At 38.7% G+C, this 23685-nt stretch overlaps 1 protein-coding gene and 1 long non-coding RNA gene across 3 annotated transcripts in view; both read right to left on the bottom strand.

The window, feature by feature from the left end:
- Positions 1–23685, bottom strand: part of LOC144366303 (uncharacterized) — a 36011-nt gene that overhangs the window by 12203 nt on the left and 123 nt on the right. The window lies entirely within an intron of this gene.
- On the bottom strand, positions 18219–23639 carry LOC101956707 (putative uncharacterized protein ZNRD1-AS1). 2 transcript variants are annotated; one of them, XM_013364527.4, is made up of 3 exons: positions 23240–23639; positions 19336–19411; positions 18219–18985 (listed from the first exon to the last, which is right to left on the bottom strand). In XM_013364527.4, the coding sequence occupies exons 1-3, from the start codon at positions 23335–23337 to the stop codon at positions 18230–18232; spliced, it is 930 nt and encodes a 309-aa protein (XP_013219981.1). In that variant the 5' UTR covers positions 23338–23639; the 3' UTR covers positions 18219–18229. The 2 variants fall into 2 exon arrangements, with proteins under 2 accessions (XP_013219981.1, XP_040138180.2); XM_040282246.2 differs by lacking the exon at positions 23240–23639 and adding an exon at positions 19855–21582.

Below are 23685 nucleotides of genomic sequence, written 5' to 3'. Positions count from 1 at the left end.
TAAAGTTGCTGGAAGACCCTCATGGTTTCATCTCTGCAAGGTTAAACTGGTCCCCGCCAATGGCTTGCCTCCTCTGCCTCTTCTTCCCCTTCTGGGTCCCAGGTACTCTGCAGCTAAAACAAATCCCACTACAATCAGATTAACATGGATCTCAGAGGAACCATAAGTCCATGCATTCTTGGTAACATTACTGGTCTTTTGTTCATACCTGTCTGTGGAACAACAATATTTCCCTTGTTCTATATCTTCCCCAGCCCAATTTCAGGCATGGGTCTAATTCCCAAAAGAAATCTCTTATTTCTCTTCCTTACTTCTATTCTCTTTTTCTCTCCTATGTACTACAAATGTTAGGCTCTTGGCAATTCCAGGTTCAAAAACCTGGGGCACACCAAATCTTCTTAATTCCACCTGCTGGGATAGCACACCCAACACTCCTATTGTTCTCTAATTTGATGCCTGCCCAATCACCATACCACAAGATTTCATCACAGAGTGCTACTCCCTTGGTTGAGATTGAGAATGTGCTTCCCCAAATTAATATATATGCTTTAGACACAAACAAATGCTTTCAGCTTGCAAAGGTAGCCCTGATGAGGCTTATTGTCCTAGTTGGGGAGTGGCCCCTCCACAAATGTAAAAGTAACCAATGTAACCCTGTACAATATATCATCCCTGACACTCAAAATGTGCTCTGTGACTCTTCTGTCAAGGCTGGAGTCTGTATAGATGAACAGGGCAAAGATTCAGCAGGAATAATCAAAAATTATTAAGGCCTACATCCAACTGGTTGACAAGCCAATACACAACGTAGCTCAAACCATCAAAAACACTACTAAACCCTAGACCCCCTCTACTCACATTTCTCAACACAATCTCACAAGTTCTTAACAATTCTAATCCATTTTATATTTCTGACTGCTGGCTCTGCATCTCTCTTACCCCCGGCTCATTGATAGAAAACCCTATCCCTTCTCCATGGACTTCCAGGTTAATCTCTCTCTTCACCAATTCCTCATGTCATTCCTCACAGCTACTTTATTCCAATGTCTCCTACTTTGCTGCACCCTCCCCTACCCTATGTCTCTACTCCACTATGTTACCTAACAGTGATCTGTGTAACAAAACCTACAATGTCACCCAGCCACTCCAAAGCCAACCTGGCATTTTCTTCCCCTGCAGAAGCTCCATTCTTCACTCCATTCTTTACTGAGGGAGTGTTGAGCCTTTCTCAGAAATGCCCTAGGTGGGAAAGTGAAATTTTTCTTAAAATACCCCCTATTCCCACCTTCTGCCTCCCTGTTCTCCTCACACCTGATATAATCATATATTCTGAAGGGGGGGGCGTGAACTTGTCCTTTCCTCCCCCTCCTGGATGCCACTTGAACATCCCAGACTCAAAACAGCAATCCTTGCTCCACTCCTCATTGGATCAGGCATATTGGCAGCAGCTAGCACAGGGTAGTAGAAATAGGTATAGCCACCTATCTTTACTATAAACTCTCCCAAGAATTGAATGAAGACTTTGAGCAGGTGGCAGACTCCCTAGAGTCTTTTCAAATCCAAGTCACTTCTTTAGCCAATATAGTCCCCCAAAATAGGAGAGCCATTAACTTGCTAACAGCAGAGAAGGGAGACACGTGTCATTTTAGGAGAGGAATGCTGTTATTTTGTCACCAAATCTGGAATATTCCAAGGAAAAATAGCTGATCATCAAGAAACACTACAGGGAGCAGCAGCAGTCATCTCCCTGGAACTTACTGGGCCAGACTCTCCCTTGGCTGCTCCTACAGTCTTATATTCATCATACTACTTTTAATAGAACCTTATCTGACAAATTGCCTTAAATTTTTTTTTACAAGATTGGGTAAAGGCACTCACTAATCAGAATGTAAACCAGCTCTTTATGAGCCAATATAACCCTCTCCCCGAAGTTCCAGCCTAAACCCTTCATGGACCCTGTTCAGCTTGAAGAAGCAAGACCGAATGATACCCCTTATCATTATAAGTCAAAAGGCCGGAATGTTAGGTCCTTAGGCCAAAGTAACCTTTATTTTGAAAATCAGCACACAGCCATCTTAAGAAGTTCACCCAGGCACGACCTTCTTCTTAAGCCACCTTCTCCTTAAACCCACTTCAAAGAGTCCCAAATTACCAAAACCAAAGACGCTAACCATCGCAGGACCAGATGGGTTTCTTTAAACTACTTCCTTGTACATGGCTATATAGCTAAGAAGTTTTTTTTAGCATGTTGCTGCACCTTACAAAAGGGCAGCCTGGCAGATATTCTATGTCAATAAAACTTTGCTTAACTCAGAGCTGTGTCTCTCATGGATATTTGCACCAGCTACCTTAACAAAAACAATAGGCAAGTTTTGTCAGTTTTTAATTCACTGATCTTCCTGATTGCAAAAAGTATACGCCATGTAAGCAGTACTCAAAAAATGTTAGCTGAATGAATGATTGGTATAAAGCACCTTCGTATTTTACAACAGTATCTTTACTAATGAAACCTCAGACTAAAGGCTGCTGTATGGCAGCTGCAGCATAATGTTCTCTCATACTGACATCAGGGCTACTTGGGCCTTTCTCACAAATGAGGTTTGATTGTTCAACTCATGACAAATGACATCTTTTCACTCATTCTCTGAAAGGAAAGCGAGGAACTACAAGGCTGGTGAGCAAGAAACGAAAGATGGAGACCAGGCACACATGAGAGTTTATTTGTCAGAGCTGACAAATAAAAGGCACATCTCTCCATAGATGGAGAGAGGCAAAACAGGATTGGGGTTCAGGACTTTTATGGGGCAGGTCAGGGATTAGAGCCGGGTGGGTCCTAATGCAGATGGTTAAAGGAGGGGTTGGTGTGAGGGAGTGTTGAGCCTTTCTCAGAAATGCCCTAGGCGGGAAAGTGAAATTTTTCTTAAAATGGCCATCCAGATGCTAAGAAAGGAGCTTACACCCTTGATAATCTATTTTGAGGTACAGCTTTTGTCTATACCATTCTATACTTACCAAAGAATTAAGAGTGGTATTTTGGGGGTAGTGAAATGATTATTCAAAACTTCTTGTGCCTTTATAGGATTAAAAGATCCTATAAGATTTCAGAAGAGGCTCGTAGCCAACCTCAGCAATTTAGGAAGAGTTTCTCTCTCTCTCTCTCTTTCTCTCTCTCTCTCTCTCTCTCTCTCTCTCACACACACACACACACACACACACACACACACAAGGCTGGGTATGTAGCTTAGTGGTAAAGTGCCACTGGGCTCAATCCCTATTTAAAATTTAAAAAAATCAAGTTCAATTCCAACCTGAGCAAGATAATGAGACCTTGTCTCAAAATAAAAAATAAAATGGACTAAGGATGTAGCTCATTGGTAGAATGCCTCTGGGTTCTATCTCCAGTATTACAAAACAATTGGAGGATCTATGTGTGTGTGTGTATGTGTGTGTGTGTGTGTGTATAGATCTCCACCCCAGAAGCATTACAGATTGATCCTAGGGGCACTCTACCACTAAGCTACATCCCTAGGTCTTTTTAAAATTCTTACTTTGAGACAGAGTTTTGCTAAATTTCCAAGGCTGGCCTCAAACTTTTTTTTTTTTTTTTTTGAGAGAGAGAGAGAGAGAGAGAGAGAGATTGATTTTTAAAAAATTTTTAATATTTATTTTTTAGTTCTCGGCGGACACAACATCTTTGTTTGTATGTGGTGCTGAGGATCGAACCCGCATGCATGCCAGGCGAACGCGCTATTGCTTGAGCCACATCCCCAGCCTGAGAGATTTTTAATATTTATTTATTTTTTTGGTTTTCGATGGACACAACATCTTTATTTTTAAAATTTTTTTTATGTGGTGCTGAGGATCAAACCCAGCGCCCTGCGCATGCCAGGCAAGCACACTACTGCTTGAGCCACATTCCCCAGCCCTAAATTTTTATTCTTCTGACTCAATCTCCTGCATAGCTGAGATTAAAGGTGTGCACCATTGTACCTAATATAAATTTTTATATTTTTAAAAATTTTTTTTTTAGTTGTAGATGGACACAATACCTTTATTTTTATGTGGTGCTGAGGATCGAACCCAGTGCCTTCCACATGCAAGCTACAACACCAGCCCTTTATATTTCTTTTTACATGAACATATTTCTGGGGAGAGTATCTATAACATTTTTCAGATTTTTTGTCATACCCCTCACCCCCCCCACCATACCAAAGTCTAAAAAAGTTTAGAACTGATACTCAAACTCTGGTCCATGAACAGATAATAATGTGTTTTAAGTACACCAAAGGCCAGGATGTAAATGCTCATTGTTTACCTGTTATCAGCCTGAGACAAGGTAAAGTACAGGCTTACTTGATTACTCTCTGTGCTAGTCAGCTTTTTGTCACTATGTGATCAAAATACCTGACAAGAACAACTTAGAGGAGGAAAAGTTTAGCTTGGGCTCACAATTTCAGAGGTCTCAGTAGATGGTCAGCTGACTCCATTGCTCTGAGCCCAAGGTGAAGTGGAAGGGCATGGTCAAAGCTCAGCTCATAGTAGCAGAAAGAAGAAGAAAGAGAAGGGGAAGAGGCGGAGAAGGGGTAGAGGGAAAAGAGGAAGGGGGAGGGAGAGGAAAAAGAAGAAGGAATTAATAAGAAAGGAAGGTGGGAAGGAAGGAATAAGGAGGAGGAGATGAAGAAGAAGGAGGAGGAAGAAGAACGAAGAAGGAGAAGGAGAAGGAAGAATGGAGAAAGAGGAGAACAACAATGATGGCTGGGGAGTAGAAAAACCCTTCCAGGGCACACTCCCAGGGACCTACTTCCTTCAACTAGGTCCCCATATCCCAGTACTTGATTTATCTATTAAAAAATTAATCCCAGGGCTGGGGTTGTAGCACAGTGGTTAAAAGTTCGCCTAGCATGTATGAGGTACTGCATTCATTCCTCAGCACCACATAAAAATAAATAAATAAAATAAAGGATTAATCCAATTTTTAATGTATTCCACTGATATCAGAACTCTAGTCATTGCTTAAAAGCCCCACCTCTGAACTTTGTTGCATTGGGGACCATGCTTCTAAAAACACATAAGTTTCTGAGGATATTGTAGTTCCAAATCACATCAATCTCATTCTCAATTTTTATTTGTATCTTCTTGGGGGCTAGTTTAAGTAGACCAGTGCTGGCCCACAGACTATAATTCAACTAGCATTGTTCTATATAGATTTATATTCCAGCACTCACCCTGGTGTCAGGTAAATAGCAGGGATTAATCATTAGTTAACACCGATTCCATTTCTAGTAATATAGTAAGTTAGATTTTAAGATTGCCTCTTCTGCTGAAAACAACTAAAAATACTAAGTAACACATTAAAAGTATCTAAAATTATAGAAAAATAGCAAGAAGATAATCACTTAGGCCAAAATATAAATGTGGATAGGAATTTAGAGAGAAAATTATGTTTTTTCATGAATGAATTTGCCAAATTTTGAAAAAAAAATTGTTATTTTTGGGCTCTCAAGCTGTAAGAGACAGGAGGTAGTACCTAGAGCTTCTTCACATGTGGAGTGTAATAGGGTATGTCCCTCATCCTAGAAAGCTGAGAAGACCAAAGATTCATTTCTTCAGAGTAAAGGTGAAGTGAAAAAAAAATTCTGTTTCATCTCCTAATACAAAAGTATTCTAAGGAAATTTGTCTTTGAGCCAGAAAAAGGGAATAGATGACCTTTCTTAGTAACCACCAGTCAGCTGTGCTATATAGATTTTTTTGTTCAAAATAATATTTATTGTTCAAAATAGCTTTACCATGGTAGGTCACAAAAACCTGAAGCCATGGTTTTAGTTTATAATTCTCCTAGATTGATAGTGAGTCAAAAATTGGAAGGAAATTATATCATTTTTGCATGTAACCACCAATTTTAGATATTTGGGTTCAAGTTACCAGAATGTTTTATAATACTTGGAATGGAACCAACATTTGACCCAACTATCCCACTCCTCGGTCTTTACCCAAAGGACTTAAAAACAGCATACTACAGTGACGAAGCCACATCAATGTTTATATTAGCACAATTCACAGTAGCTAAACTGTGGAACCAACCTAGAGACCCTTCAATAGATGAATAGATAAAGAAACTGTGGTATATGTCAGGTTGGTGGCGGTGACTTAGAACAAAGCAGCCCACACAGGAAAGAAATATCAATCAAGCGCCAACAGAAACTCCTGTCAATCATTGAGATCTCCTGACTAATGCCTGTCAATCAGCAGGACCCCCTGGCCAATCCTGGAGTTCAGCCAACTCTCCTGACCAAATCCAATGGGACTAAGGACTCTAAAAACACTTTAGAGTTTTTGCTGGCTCCAAGACAAATTTCCTTAGAATACTTTTCCTGTCCCAAACCCTTCCCTTCCTGCTGTAAGCCCCATAAAAGTCCAGTCTAGTCAAGCTTCCATGCGGTTTCTCCTCAGACCCTTCTCCTGTCCACTGTGTCGGTCTGATTGAGTTCTGCCCAGGAGTGATATTTCAAATAAAGCCTTATTCGGCAGCCTTTTTAAATCTGCCTCCTTTGGTCACTGCCCGCCTCGCCTGATCTTACAGTATATATACATGGAATATTATTACTCAGCATTAAGAGAGAATGAAATTATGGCATTTGCAGGTAAATGGATGGAGTTAGAGAATATCATGCTAAGTGAAATAAGCCAATCCCCCCCCAAAAAACAAATGCCAAATGTTTTCTCTGAAAAGTGGATGCTGATCTGTAATGGGGGCAGGCATGAGATGAATGGAGGAACTTTGGAAAGGGCAAAGGGGAGGGATGGGAGGAGAGGGGAATGGGGGTAAGAAAGATGGTGAGGGCTGGGGATGTGGCTCAAGCGGTAGCGCGCTCGCCTGGCATGCGTGCGGCCCGGGTTCGATCCTCCAGCACCACATACCAACAAAGATGTTGTGTCCGCCAATAACAAATAAATAAATAAATATTTAAAAAAAAAAAAAAAAAGAAAGATGGTGAGGGCTGGGGATGTGGCTCAAGCGGTAGCACGCTCGCCTGGCATGCGTGCGGCCCGGGTTCGATCCTCCAGCACCACATACCAACAAAGATGTTGTGTCCGCCAATAACAAATAAATAAATAAATATTTAAAAAAAAAAAAAAAAAAAGAAAGATGGTGAGGGCTGGGGATGTGGCTCAAGTGGTAGCGCACTCGCCTGGCATGTGTGCGTTCTGGGTTTGATCCTCAGCACCACATACAAACAAAGATGTAGTGCCCGCCGAAAACTAAAAAATAAATATTAAAAAATCTCTCTCTCTCTCTCTTTAAAAAAAAAGAAAGAAAGATGGTGAAATGAGATGGACATAATTACCCCAGGTACATGTAGGATTGCAAGAATGGTGTGACTCTACTTCATGTAGAACTAGAGAAGTGAAAAACTGTGCTCCATTTGAGTACTATGAATTGAATTGCATTCTGCTGTCATGTATAACTAATTAGAACAAATGAATAAATTTAAAAAATGTTTTAAAGGGCTGGGGTTATGGCTCAGTGGTAGAGCACTTGCTTAGCATGTGTGAGGCCCTGGGTTCAAACCTCAGCATCACATAAAAATAAATAAACAAAATAAAGGCACTGTGTCCATGTGCAACAATAAAAAAAATTTAAATGTTTTAAAATGCTAATACTCATATTTCTTCCCTTTCCTTCCCTTCCCTTCACCTCCCTCCCTGCCCCCCTTTTCTTTCTTTCTTGGTACTGGAGATTAAACACAGGGGTCCTTAACCAGTCAGTCATATCTCCAGCTATTTTACATTTTATTTTGAGTCAGGTCTCGCCAAGTTGCTTAGGGCCTTGCTAAATTGCTAAGGCTGGCTTTGAACTCTTGATGCTCCTGCCTCAGCCTCCCAAGCCACTAGGACTACAGGTGTACACCACTGCACCTGGTCTCATATGTTTTCTTTAATAGTTTTCTCAGCAATTGCTTATAAAATCCAAATCCATTAAGCACATCTACTAGAGATTGCCTCCTCAGAATTAAAGACCACCAGTCTTCCTTGTTACTTAAATATTCTATTTAATTAAAATTAAGTACAAATGATCATTAAAGTTACCTTTAAGAGCTGGGCATGATGGCACTTGCCTGTAATCCCATGGGTTGGTAGTCTGAGACAGGAGGATTGAGAGTTCAAAGACATCCTAAGTAACGGCTAAGTGCTAAGCAACTCAGTGAGACCCTGTCTCTAAATAAAATACAAAATAGGGCTGGAGATGTGGCTTAGTGGTTGAGTGTCCTGAGTTAAATCTATGACACACACACCCCCCTCCCCGCAAACAAAAAGTTATCTTTAAGGAAAATCTCACAATTACAGAATGGGGCATATGTGGAAGGTGCAAGGTAGGTTTTTCAATCATCTGCATTTTATTTGTGAATTTATTTTTTGCAGTACTAGGGATTGAACCCAGGGACACTTTATCACTGAGCTATACCCATAGTCCTTTTTTTTTAATTTTTAAGTAATTTATTACATAATAAATGGCAAACTATTAAACTTCTGCTGTGGTTTAAAACATTTTAAATTCTTAGATGAGTAAATACACATACATATTGTATTTCCCTTGAAAAGTGCATGACTGTTGGGGGTGGAGTCATTTTGGAGAAGGGCTGGATGGAAGGGCTACTTCTCAGAGGATCCCCTGCCTCCATACCAGAATGGGTCCTGACCTGTTTGTGTCTTCTCACTGCTTGAAGTGGAAATTCAACTGTACAGAGTGAGACTTGTCATCTTCAATCCATTTCAAGAGATTTTTGTTTGCAGATAATAGTAATTTTTATTTTATTGTTGTTTTCAAATTCATTCCTCCAATGTGCAATGTGGATTCCTGCTGTTGTCACCCTTTTGCAATATCATGTGACCTACATTGAAGGTTTTCCTTTGACATTCCGACTTGCATTCTTCTGCAGTGGATATATCTATCAAGAGCTTCCAACCATTTCCTGACTTTCAGGGTTCTCGGCATTCTCCCTGTGATTTGTTTTCAGCTTCTGCATAACACAGAAAACTGGGCTCCGGATCCAGAACAGAAAGCCTACAAAAAGATTGAAAGAATGGTCCCATAGTCCTTTTTTAAAAAATTTTTTTTTTTGGTGGGATACTGGGGATTGAACTCAGAGGCCCCACATCCCCAGCCCTATTTTATATTTTATTTAAAGACAGAGTCTCACTGAGTTGCTTAGAGCCTTACTGAGGCTGACTTTGAACTCAAGATCCTCCTATCTCAGCCTCCTAAGCAGCTAGGATTACAGGTGTGTGCCAGCTACCCCCAGTCCTTTTTGTTTTTTATATTGAGAGAGAGCAACTTAGGGCATCAGTGAATTGCTGATGCTGGCCTTGAATTTGTGATCCTTCTGCCTTAGCCTCCTGGGGAGCTTGGATTACAGTGATAAACCTAGCCTAAATCACTCTTAGAGAACTGGGGTACTATTCTCTAACCCAAGGTTTTTGCAGGAGAGTCTTGGCCAGTATTATAAGCTAGCTTTACTTTGATTAAAATTGGAGTCAGTGGTCTTTTCTTTGCATCATAGTTTAACAACAGGTATGCGCCATCAAGCCCAGCAATCATCTGCACTTTAGATCCAAGCAGAGTGGGTTATTATCAGAGATGTTTTGGTATACATCCCTACAGATTTTTTTTTTTTTGCCATTTTTAGTTCCAACCTGTTTTCTGGTTGTGTTGTGGTTTAGGTAAATATTCCTCAAAGGTCCATGTGTTAAAGTCTTGGTCCCCAGCCCATGATGCTGTTGGGAGGTGTTGGGGTGCTGAGTTGGAGGTCTTCTTATCACTGGGAGTATGCCTTTGAAGGAGATACTGGCACCCCTATCTCTTTCATCTTCTCTTTTGTTCTGGCCACAAGGCAAATAGTTCTGCCATGTGTTGCTGCCATGATGTGCTGTCTGATGTGCAACAGGGCCAATCTTTTAAAATCTCCAAAACTGTGAGCTAAAAGGAAAGTTTTTTCTTTGTAAGTGGATTATCTCAGTATTTGTTACAGTAATGGAAAGCTGACTAATATATTTTACTTCTCCTTTGAGAGGTTTAGCTGAATAAGATTTAGACTCTCATTCCTGTTTGTACTACTGCCCATACCCTTCATGGAATTTCCTAACCCATTTTTAGTTTTTATTTTTTGGTATTGGGGATTGAATCCATGGGTGATTTACCATTGAGCAACATCTCTAGCTCTTTTTTTTATTTTGAAATAGAATCTTGCTAAGTTGCTGAGATTGTCCTCAATCTTGTCATCTTCCTGACTCAGTCTCCCGAGTCACTTGGATTACAGGTATGCACCACTATACCCTGTTCCATTTTCATTTTTGAAGCCCAACTTTTTATAACTCAATTTGCAATCCTGTTTTAATAAATGATTGATGCCACTGGTATATTAGAAACACTGAACTTTGACCCAAATGGAAGCTTTTTAATGTTGCTTTATGAATTCAATCATAACAGTCTTTCTTGTGCTTCTGTTATTTGTAATTGTTTGCATTAAACTGAATGCCATTACAAGGCCTCAGTTGACCTGACCATGACAATTTTTCAAAGCTTCAATTACTGTCACGCCCTAATCCTTATGCTTGTAGGTCATTTATACCTAGATTTTTTCTTTCTTTCTCACCTCTAATCAAACTTTCCATTCTTCAGTTCAAAAAAGTGTTTACCTCTTCTCCAAAGATTTCCTAAGAGGCTCTTTAGCTCCATTCTGAAGAATTGAGCAATCCTTCATTATTTCTGTTAACTATTTCCTTCTTGCAATGTAATTATTTCTTTCTTCACCAGATTTCAAGTTGTTACCGAGCCAAGGAAGGCCTCTTACTGATCCTTCTATCATTGGCATTAATAAAGTACCTGCTTAATAAAATTAAATATTTGGAATTACTAAATAAATCCTATCTTTACCTCTTAAGTATTGACTTGCCATAATATGCAGGTTTATCCCAGATTCTACCTAACACAGTATCCTATGCCTAGATATTTCAAATAATTGACAAGCACTTGGCAAAACTTAGACACTCTTATTGTTCAGCCTAAATTCCCCAAGGTTTGCAGTTTTTCCTAGTTTAGTAACTTCCCTCGTTTCTTCTTCCTTTTGCATTACAAACTTGAACTACACTCATTTCCATGATTCTGGTAGAAGTTCATAGTACAGTATAAAAAAGGGGAAGAACACACCTACTTATTGTATTACCACCTACTTGGGAGGCTGAGGTAGGAGGATGGCTTGTACCCAGCAGTTAGAGACCAGTTTCAAAAATAATAAAATTAGGGGAAGACAATGGATAAAAGGGCAATAATGATTCATGGATTCATGACACTGTGTGGCATTTTATGAATCACTTTTCCTTTTTTGGGGGGGACAGAAAATGCTGGAAATAGAACCCAGAACCTCCCTACATGCTAGGCAAGAACTCTAACACTAAGCTACACCCAAAGACCCTACAAAGCACTTTAGTATCCCTTATCTCAAGGAGATAAGGAAAGTGTATATTTTATTTATTATTACTTCACAGGTGAGATCCCTGTGAAGCATGAAAATCCAATATAGCACCACAGAAGAAAAGCAAGGTACCCTTCCTCTTACACACTGCCTTCCTCACCCAGATAATCTGGGAGCCAAAACTAACTTCTCCTTATGGAAAAGGGAAAGCTGGAGACTCCCAATGGTCCCAATTTGTCTCTGCAGACAATAGCACAGGAGACCAAACTTCAAACAGTCTGGGGAGTTGCCTGTAGTTCACATGGATATATTGTCACAGAGTAGGAAGTCACATATTACATACACCCCTTCCCCAGTGACTTAAGTTGCTATGGCTTGTTGTCATTTGAAAACCAGACGTATTGCTAGAATGTACCCTTCCCTAGTAGTCAGAGTGTATCTCTATCCTTAAGACTGCACTCTTATTCCAGGATGCTCACAAAGGTGGCTGCAGCACTATGACCTCAGCTGCTCAAGAGTGTAAGCCCAGCAGAAAGGCCAAGACCCTGAATCCAAACCCACATTGTGCCCCATCCCATGGGAAAGGACAGACTTGCACAGAAGGGACTAAACACACAGTTGTGGCCTGCATGCACCTGTACCCAGCCCTTCAGCAAGCCAGGTATTGGCTCCATATCCCTATAGCTGGTTGATCTAACAGAGCCAAGAGTACCTGTGAGTCACCTGCCAGCCAGTCAGGAGTACCTGTGAGTGACCTGAGAGCCAGTCAGGGGTGGCCCTTCCCCACTGAGAACCCAACAAATGGTTGGCTAGCTCAGAGCACCTATATGCCTGAGTCAGGCCTGATAATCATTTAGAATGCAACCCCATACTTGATGAATTTGCCATAGAGGTGAATGGCCTGTAGCATCTCCATGCACCTGAGCCCATTTGATAGCCATCTGGGTGACTGCCCTGACCCCCTCACCATGAATTTGCTTCTCAGCCAGCTAGTCCAACATGTTCTCATGCACTTAGAACTGCCCAACACACAGCTAGGTGGTGCCCCTCTCTCCAAGAGTACACCAGATAGCCAGGCAGCCTGCAGCACCACATGTCCTGAGTGTAATCCACCACCCAGAAGATGGCCACCCTGCCCTCCAGAGAAGCCATCATACAGTTACCAGTCCACAGTGCCTGCAGTTGCCCCTTTTCAGCCTGAAAGCCAGTAGGTGGTGGCCTTACCCTCAGCAAAACTATATTATGCCATACCAGTCATAAACACCCACACTCTCTGTCACTGACACATTGAGGATTACAACTAAACAGATGCCACACTATTGATTGTACTCAAAAATCAAATCCAATATACCACACATACTCTAGCACTAATCCACAAGAAAAAGCCTCTCTGTCACTGGCTGGAGGGAAAAAGTGGCTGTTGCACTATAATCATAGATATCAATATAAGGAACAAGAAGTATGAGAAGCAAGGAATAAAATAATTCTCTTGTAATAGAATTTCCCCCAAAGGAAATTTATAAATTGTCTGAAAAAGAATTAAATATAATGATCTAAAGGGAGCTCAGTGAGATACAAGAGATACAAACAATTTAATGAAGTCAGGAAAACAATTCATGATCTGAATGAGAAATTCAACAAGACAGACAACATAAAAAAAGAACCAAACAAAAATCTTGAAAAATGAAAAATTCAGTGAATGAAAAATTTAAAAAATATATGTCAGATCCCTAACAACAGACTAGATGAAGCAGCAAAAAAAAAAAAAAAAAATTTATGGTAATGAGGTTTTAACTTAGGGGTACTCTATTTCCCAATCCTTTCAATTTTAAAAATTTTGAAACAGGCTCTAAGTTGCCTGGGCTGACTTAAAACTTGTGATTCTCCTACCTTAGCCTCTAGACAGCAGCTGAGATTACAAGTATGAAGAAAAAAAAATTGAACCTTAATAACAGATCTTTTGGTTTCTGAGCCCAGTCAAGAATAAAAAGATAAAGAATAAAGAATGACTAAAGAAGAAAGAGCCTGAGAACCTTTCAGACACTATTAAATAGACATCTGAATTTTGGGAATTCCAGAGGAAAAAGAGTTGTAAAAAGGTACAGAAACATATGTAATGAAATAAGAGTTGATACTGCCCAATTCTTGGGAGAGATATGCACATTCAGGCTCACAAAGCTCAAAGGATCCCAATTATAAACTCAACCAAAGGGGATCCTCTTCAAGGTATATTATAAGCAAGCTATCAAAAATCAACAACAAAGAGATTTCTAAAAGCATTAAGAGAAAAATATCAAGTAATATATAATGGAATCTCCATTCAACTAAATGCAGATTTATCAGCAGAAACTTTGCAAACAAAAAGAGTGTGTGTGTGTGTGTGTGTGTGTACACACACATATATATACGTATACACACATACACACAAATGGAGTAGCAGAAAAAAAATCAGCCCTATTTATGACAGCTACAAAAAGAATAAAATAATCTGAAAATAAATTTAAGCAAGGAGGTGAAAGAACTCTATGTAATGGAAAGCATAAAATACTACTACAAGAAATTGAAGAGAACACACACACAAAATGAAAAGACATTTAATGTTCACAGACTGGAAGTATTTATTTTGTTACAAAGTCCACGTTACCCAAAGTGATTTACAGATTCAATGCAATCCCTTTTAAAATACCCATGACATTCTTCAGAAAAATAAAAAGAAACCACTCCTTAAATTTGGGAGGTGGGACCAGGGATTGAACCCAGGGGTGCTTAACCACTGAGCCACATCGCTATCCCTTTTAATATCTTACTTAGAGACAGGGTCTTGATAAGTTGTATCGGGCTTCCTAAGTTTCTGAGGCTAGCTTTGAACTTCGGATCCTCCTGCCTTAGCCTCCAGAGCCGCTGGGATTACAGGTGTATGAAACTGTGCCTGCTACTCCTTAAATTTTTATGGAACCACAAAAACCCCAGAATTGCCAAAGTAATAATGAGCAAATTTTGACTTCAAAACATACTATTTTACTGCCATCATAATAGTGTGATACTGGCATAAAAAGAGACATGTACACCAATGCTTCAGAGTAGAGAACCCAGAAATAAATCCACAACAGATTTTTAACAAAGGTACCAAAAATACACGTTTGAGAAAGGATGGTATTTTAAACAAATGGTACTAGGAAAACTGAATATTCATTTGCAAAAGAATAAAACTAGGCACAAATCTTATATCACATACAAAAATGAACTTGAGCTGGGTGAAGTGGTGCAGACCTATAATCCCAGTGGCTTGGAAGGCTAAGGCAGGAGGATCTCAAATTCTAAGCCAGTCGCAGCCACTTAGTGAGGCACTAAGCAACTTAGTGAGATCCTGTCATAAATTTAAATAAAATAAAATAAAATAACATAAAATAAATAAAATAAAATGGACTGTGATGTGGCTCAGTGGTTAAGCACCCCTGAGTTCAATATGTAGTAGAAAAAAATTTTTGAAATGGATCAAAGATGTAAAACTCAAAGCTACTACAGAGAAACTAAGGAAATGCCTAGGACACTGGTGTGGACAAATATTTTTTGGATAAGACCCCCAAAACACAGGCATTAAAAACAAAACTTGACAAACAAGATTACATTCAACTAAAATTCTTCTGCACACACACACACACACAAAAAAATAGAGTTAAGAGACAACACATAGAAAGGGAGAAAATATTTGCAAACCATTTATCAGACAAGAGACTAATATCACACATACTTATAGGTGACTTGAATTTACTTATCAATTTATAGGACTTCATTATAACTAATTATTATAACTCATTATAACTAATATTCAGAATATATAAAAAAACTCAAACAACTCACAACAACAACAAAAAAGATCTGGATATTAAAATGAGTTCTGAATAGGAAAAAAAAGAAGATACACAAATGTTCTCAGGAACTATGTGAATCACTAATCATCATGGCAATGCAAATCGAAACCAAAAAAAAATATCATCTCACTCCAATTAGAATAGCTTCTATCAAGAAAAAAATAACAAATGCTCATAAGGATCCAGAGAAAGAGGACCTCTCATACACTGTTGGTGGGAATGTAAATTCGTATAGTCATTAAGATACAATATGGAGGTTCCTTAAAAATTGAAAATAGAACTATGCATCATCCAGCAATCCCACTACTGGATATATATCTAAAGTAAATAAAATTAGTATGTCGAAAAGACATTTGCACTTCTGTTTATTATGATACTATTCACAATTGCTAACATACAGAATCAACCTAGGTGCCCATTAAAAGGCGAATAAATATAATAGATATGGTATATATACTGAACAGAATATTATTTGGTCATAAAAAGGATGAAATTATATAATTTGTGGCAACATGGATGGAACATTAAATTAAGTAATATAAATCACGCACAGAAAGATAAATACTGCATGCTCTCGACTTGTATGTGAAGTCTAAAAAGTTTATCTCACAGGAACAGAGAATAGAATAATGGTTGCCAGAGGCTAGAAAGGATAGAGAGGAGAAAAGATACGGAAAGAAAGGATAATGAATGGGTACAGATGGGCAGTTTAGTAGGAGAAATAACTTCTAATATTCTACAGCACAAGAGGGTAATACATTGACAACGGTATTTCTAAATGGCTATTAGAAAATTTTTTTGAATGTTCCTAACACAAAGAAACAATATTTCAGGTGGTAGGTATACTAATTACCCTGATCTGTTTATTATACAATGTACACATATAATGAAATATCATTCTCTAATCCCATAAATATGTACAATTACCATGTGGTCATTTGGATATTTTTTTTTAAAGAGAGAGTGAGAAAGGAGAGAGAGAGAGAGAGAGAGAGAGAGAGAGAGAGAGAGAGAGAGAGAGAGAGAGAGAGAGAGAATTTTTAATATTTATTTTTTAGTTCTCGGCGGACACATCTTTGTTGGTATGTGGTACTGATGATCCAATCGGGCTGTACGCATGCCAGGCGAACGTGCTACCGCTTGAGCCACATCCCTAGGCCCCATTTGGATTCTTTTTTAAAGAGATAGAGGAGAGAGAGAGAATTTTAATATTTATTTATTTATTTATTTTTTAGTTTTCAGGAGACACAACATCTTTGTATGGTGCTGAGGATCGAACCCGAGCCACCCACATGCCAGGTGAGCACGCTACCGCTTGAGCCACATCCCCAGCCCCCATTTGGATTTTTTTAAATTTTAAAGAACTACTATGTATTCACTCTAAGCCCATTATTTTTGGGCTTATAAAATAATGTAAGTTCTCACAATCCTTTGAGGCTAAAAGAAAATAAAAGAAGCAAATACTATCAAAGACAGAAAACTGATGGTGGTACTGGAATCTGGAACCCAGGATTATCCTATCCAGTGCTACACTGTGTAATAGGGCAGTCACTTGCCACATGCGGCAATTTAAATTTAAATTAATTAAAATTTAAAAATCTAGTTCCTTTGGCTGCACTAGACATATTTGTCAGTGGCTAATCTACTGAGGAACCCAGATGTAGAACATTTCCATGGCTGCTGAAAGTTCTATTGTGCGATACAGATCTAGAAATATTCATGGTCAGGAGAGTACTAGTAGTACAAGAGGGTGAGCATCAGGATTACTACAACTTAAGTAAAATATTCTTTAGGGCAACTAGTTTCCATTTCTGTGGTTCTCTATTCACCAATGATGAATACTGCTTCCACAAATTTCTGGTATCTAGAAAGAAAATGACTGTCTCGAAAACAATAAATTACATCGTGCTTGGTAATTAAAATTCCACTAAATTCATAAATTTGCTTTCTGGTTTAAAATAAGTACTAGTGGCATGTGTTTGAGAAAGGCTGAGTTTGTTAACCCTGAGTGAATCCACAAATAGAGAAAGCCTTACTTAAGTGGATGATAGAAAATAATAAAATGTGGAACTGGAAGAAATATGAGACTACTACACTACCTTCTCTGACTTCCATCTTCTTCACCCTGCTCATCTAGGTGGGTTACTGTCCTTTCTTGTACAGTGTTCTGTACACACCTCTGTCATAACCCTCACCATATATGTTATCTGTTTACTGAGTGATTTTTGCTATTAATTGTAAACCACTCAATGGCAGGGATTTCTCTTTATTCGTCCCCAGTAATTAACATGATGCATTATAAATAGGAGATTCTTAAAATCAAATTTATCATGCAATAAATTATATGGCACAATTTAGATTTTTTAGGGCCCAGTTAGTAGTTCTCTGATGAAGGTATGAAGGTATCCACCTAAATAAAAGGGGGTATTTTGAATCATAGTAATATCAAGATAATCTTGAGGGTGGGATCAGGAGGAATCAGAGAGGCAGATGAAAAAAGTTCCTTATAAGTTCCTTATTTATCACCATCACTCAAGCTAGATCTTCCTCATGGAGGGAAACTAATACATATTAATGCTCTATAAAAATCACAATCCTCCCATAAATTCTATGAAATATTATCCTCACTTTACAAATAAGGAAACTGAACATTGAAAAGGATAAGCAAACTTTATAAATAAGGAAATTGAACACTGAAAAGCATAAGCAACTTGATTACAAAGCAACCAAAAATAGCTAAGCAAGTTTTCAAGTTCAGAACTTTCTTAATACTTATGCATGTGATACAAATGGAAACAATGACTACACCCTTAGCAGAGACAACTCTTAAGAAATTAAGGTTCATTTAAGAGGTATGATTTCATCACAAAAGCATTGAAACTTTACTAATCTTTTATTTTCCTTATTTGGCTTTTCAAAAAGGGTGGCACAACCAAGAATCTTCTTTGATGTGGCTTTATAATTGTATCCACTTCCTCTGTATTCTGATGCTTTTCCATAAGAATATTCACCTTAATCCGACTTCTATTGCGAGGCTGGAAAAGTGGATATGCAATAACTCTTTCAAACTCTTTTACCTCTTTCTGTATTCTCTCTTGCTTCTCATATGTAGGTAGCTGGCTCTGACTTTTCCTCAAAATCCTTTCCTTGAGTTTTTGCTCTATAAGTTCTCTACCTCGAATCATGCGTTCTTGATGATCTTTAATTTGCATCTGTTCTCTCTCATTTACCTGCTTTCTTCTCTGTGCTGTTGGGATGCTATGCTTTTCTGGCTTAATTTTTGGTAATATTGTTGCACTGAGGGATCTTGGTTGTCTAAATGTTTTGCTTTTAAATTCTCTGGCCTGGCCTGTTCGATGTATGTGCCTTTGTATCTGTTTCCTTTCTCTCTCAGGTACCCAATAGTACTGTTTTTGTCCCTCTATGCTTTGGGTTGTTTTCTCCTCCATTTCTGTATTCATTTCATTGCCAGTCTTCTCTTCTTTCAACATTTCCACTAATCTTTTATTATAATAAGACTCTGCTTTGGCAAGCCAGTAGTCAAGAGAAACAGCTTGTTCCCTACAGAGTGTTTCATACTCTTCTTGACATTTTCTACTCATCAAGTGTCTTGCTGCTGTTGTATGCACACCACCTAGATTCTGTCAAAGTGAGGTTCAGAATTTTATAATGTGATCATATTTTTCCTTTGAACATATTTAAACAGGAGCTTACCTTTCTTATTAATACTTGCTTTTTAAATTTACTTTAATGTAATAAGTTCAATATTACTATCAAAAGTATAAAATATTAAGTACCCACCAATGATCAATAACTAGCTTTAAAAATATATAATGTTGGGAATCTTCAAAATGATATTTCACTTTGCAACTATGAAAATATCTGGGAAACATTACTAGTGTGTAATGTTTCTACCTGAAGTGTCACTGGACACCTAAAGTTCCTTCTCCGAGTAGTTCCTAAATGTCTGATATGAATATAGCTTATTTACCAATATCTTTTTCTCCAGTGGAGAATGTTGATCTGCAGCAATCCTAGGGTCTTTAGATGCTTTAGCCCAAGCCAATCTGGAAGATTAAAAAGCAAAGATAGATTAAAATGTGGGAGATGTTAACATATCTACTTACATATTGTCTGGGTCAAAGACCCTAAATATTTTGGCCAAGACTAGGAATATTTCTCCCACAAAGAGAAAACCTGCTAATAGGCAGGACTATACAGGCAGTGGGGAGTCAATGCATTCCTATAGTGGAGAATAATGAATGCTCTTTTTTTTTTTTTTTTAAGAGAGAGAGAGAAAAAGAGAGAGAGAGAAAAAAAAAAGAATTTTAATATTTATTTTTTAGTTTTCAGCGGACACAACATCTTTGTTTGTATGTGGTGCTGAGGATCGAACCCAGGCCGCACGCATGCCAGGCGAGCGCGCTACCGCTTGAGCCACATTCCCAGCCCAATGAATGCTCTTTTAATAAGAAGAGAATCTTTCCTTTCATATGAATTAAAAGCATACTTCTCTTCTGGACTCAATGTGAACCATTCTGAATCTTGTATCAGGGGTTTCAAGAGGGAAGAAATAGGCTCCTTGGTGACGTGTTGTCCAATTATACTTATTTCAGATGGCTCAGTCCCCTGGCCTCTTTTGTCTTTTGATATAATTCTAGACTCTGGTTTTATCAGTTCATTGTCTTTCTGCAGTTTCTTGAGCCGGTCCCTCTGTGCCTCTATCAGTACATACAGCATCTCTGCTCTCTAAAGTTTTGTACTGAAATTCTGTTTTTATTTGATGGTCCACCCCTCTGCTTGTCCTCCTTATGTTGGCAATCATCCTTCACCCTAAATGCATTACGAGACCACTCCCTGTTGAAGCCCGCAGGACGGGAATTTACGGTTACTCTGGTTTACTTATAGTGCAGGCTGACAGCAACACAAGTGAAGACTACCAACTTTTTATGTGTTGTCCCTGAGTTTATGTGTCTAGCCTGTTTACTGTGAGGTCATACTTAAGCGATTGAGGATGCCTGATATATATCTCTGTGCCCTTTATAGCACTGATGGTTAAAGGCATGGACATTAGAGGCTGACAAGGCTAAAAGTGAATCTTAATTCCATTACTTCCTAGTTATGTGACTCAGGACAATTCATTTAACTTCTCCCTAGGTCAGTTTCCTCATTTATAAAAGACATAAGACCAAAAACTACCTCTCGGGGTGATAAAAAAACAAATGTAAATTAGATGTAAAGAGACTGACATGATGTTTGATGTATAGGAAGTTCTCAGTAAATGGTAAATGGTAGCTATCTGTCCTTCACAAGTCAAGCCTCTGATTCTTTTAATATTTATTTTTTTAGTTGTTGATGGACACAATATCTTTATTTCATTTTTTACGTGATGCTGAGGATCAAAACCCAGTGCCTCACGTGTGCTAGGCAATCACTCTACCACTGAGCCACAACCCTACCCCCAAACCCCCAATTCTTTTTTTTTTTAATTTTTTTTTAAGAGACAGAATTTCAATATTTATTTTTTACTTCTTGGCGGACACAACATCTTTGTATGTGGTGCTGAGGATGGAACCCAGGCCGCACAAATGCCAGGCAGGCGCGCTACTGCTTGACCACATCCCCAGCCCCACCTTCCATTCTTTATGAAGTCTTTCCGGTCTACTCCATCAGTGATTTTCCTCCTCTAAACACTATTTCTACAGCTCATTTGAAAATCAATCATGATTTCCATTATGATGTGATATGACTTTTAATATTTTGATTTTGAAACTTAGGTTTATAAAAGATGGGAGCTATAATTTATATCTAAAAATATAAAGACTTACCTATATTATTGGAGGAGATATCTAATATTTGGTCTCATTGATTTTTTTTTGGTACTGGGGATTCAACCCAGGGGTGCTTACCACTGAGCCACATACCAGCCATTTTTTATATTTCATTTAGAGTTAGGGTCCCATTGAGTTGCTTAGGGCCTCGCTAAGTTGCTGAGGCTGGCTTTGAACTTCCCATCCTCCTGCCTCAGCCTCCCAATCTGCTGGGATTACAGACATGTGCCACTGCAACTAGTGGTCTCGAAGACTTTGAAAGCACATTCTTTTTTGTCTATGTGTACCTAGCTTGAGATTTAATAAAAATGGCATCTTTCATTTTTTTGTACATACTCATACAGTACATATCTAATACAGTACTTAGTCTATAATTCCAAATTCTCAAAACTCTTGATTTGGTTGCTGATTACCTCATCACGTAATATCTAAGAATCTTTTTCTTATATTCACCATAATATTGTATTTACCTATCCTATCTTTTTATTAAAGCATTTACCAGTCTTCCTTGAGGTTTATAGACATGTTTGTTTATATGTCTGACTCAGGGTCTACCATTTTGTACTTACTAATGCACTTTCATTGTGCTCTAATTATTCTTTTGTGTTAGTAAAAACATGTTTCAACTTTGTAGTCCCAGCCTCACTGAAAACCTGATATAGGTTTTCAATATTCACTATAACATTGTCTACATCTTTTTATGAGAGCATTTAGCAATCTTCCCTAAAGTTGATGAGTGTTTATTTTATCTGTCTGATCCAGGCTCTCATATGTTATACTTATTAATGCACTTTCATTGTATTGTTCATATGTATTTATGATTGAACCCAGGGGCACTTTACCACTGAGTTACATCCTCAGTCCTTTGTATTTTTTATTTTGAGACAGGGTCTCACTAAGTTGCCCAGGCTGGCCTTAAACTTGCAATTCTCTTGCCTCAGTCTCCCAAGTTGCTGGGACTAGGTACATGCAACAGCACCAGGCTTCAACTGTGTTCTAAGTTCTCAGATTTCAACTTTGCAGCCCCAACCTCAGCTCAAAGCCTGGCATAGGTGTTTAACAAATAATGTGCAGATTGTAAGCTTTTGTTCAGAAAAAGCCATATCGTATAATGCTTGTATTCTTTTATTGCATTAGGCAAGTATTAAAATACTGGGTGTTTGCTGGATATCAAACTATAAAGGGCAAGATGTGAACAAGGATGACTAATTTCAATTTCCACTTTGAAAGGAAAAAGACACACAGAAAAGCAAAAATAAAGACTGCCTACCACTGAATGTGGTGGTCGCACACCTGTAATCCCATATATTCTGGGGGCTGAGCTGGAAGAATTCCAAGTTCAAGGTCAATTTGGGCAATTTAGCAAGACCCTGTCTCAAAATAAAAAATAAAAAAGACTGGTTACTATAGTTCAGTGATAGACGTTCTTAGGTTCAATCCCTAGTGTCATCAAAAAAGACAGAAAGAAAACAAAAACACTTGCTTATCATCATGGGCAACACACCTCCTTTGTAAAACAAAATAACACTTCCAGAGTTAAGTGAATATGGGCTTGTCATTCTACAGTAGCTTGCCAAGAGTCTTAGCTCCTTCACCATGAAGTCATATTGCAGAGATATGTAGACAGATGTCTTTCCTAAGGAAAGACCACAGCTTGTATCCTTCAAAAGAGAAAATGGTAATGACTTCAGAACTTTTATATGAAGGAGCTTAACACTGCTATGAGATTGGATAGTGCAGGGAGGGCTGAAATGGAACTAGGAAACTCATCTAGAAGCTGCCCCTTCGGGACAAGTTTCTATTTACACTATAGGCTAAAATTTTTCTACAGAGACTTATTGTTTTATAAAAGGGAAGAGGAATGTCAGCTGCCACCCAAGGAATGAAAAGGATGATTCAGAGTTGGACAAAAAGAAAGTAGGGGAGGATGGAAGAAGTCACAAAGCAAAAAAAAAAAAAAAAAAAAAAGTCTTATGAAATCCTACCAAAGGGGCGCTCTTGACTAATGCTAGCCTCAGCTGGCAGGACCCTAGGAGAAAGTGCCCCATCTCATCTGTTCATTACCTCCAAATCCTGAGCTCCTTCCCAAGCGACCCATTCCATCTCTTATTCCTTTCGTTCCACGGGGACCAGGCATCTTCCTCTTTCTTCACTCTCACCATTCCCTGACCCTTAAAAAATGGACTCACCCCTTCCAAGTGCCCTGAACTGCCCCCAAAAGAATACACGACGCACGCTGACTGCAGCCTAGGCTAGGCTAGGAGGGCCCAGGCAACACTACAAATCCCAGAACGCTTAGCTTTGTTTTTAACCACTGCGCAGTCTCAAAAGAGACGTGCCCGCTGAGGAACGATAGGAGTTGTAGTTCGCTAACCCAATCGAGTAGGTATTCGGTTAAAAAAAAAAAAAAGTACGTTTTTAGGGAGACCACCCCCACCCCGTGACTAGGTCTCTTTAGGATACAAAGCAGGAAAAAAAAAATCCCAGGACTGAGTCCTAGAGGTCCAGCA

This window comes from Ictidomys tridecemlineatus, chromosome 8 (genome assembly GCF_052094955.1).
Source record: "Ictidomys tridecemlineatus isolate mIctTri1 chromosome 8, mIctTri1.hap1, whole genome shotgun sequence".
NCBI lineage: Eukaryota > Metazoa > Chordata > Mammalia > Rodentia > Sciuridae > Ictidomys > Ictidomys tridecemlineatus.
Note: the sequence above shows the minus strand (reverse complement) of the source record. Positions and strands in the feature narration are given on the sequence as shown.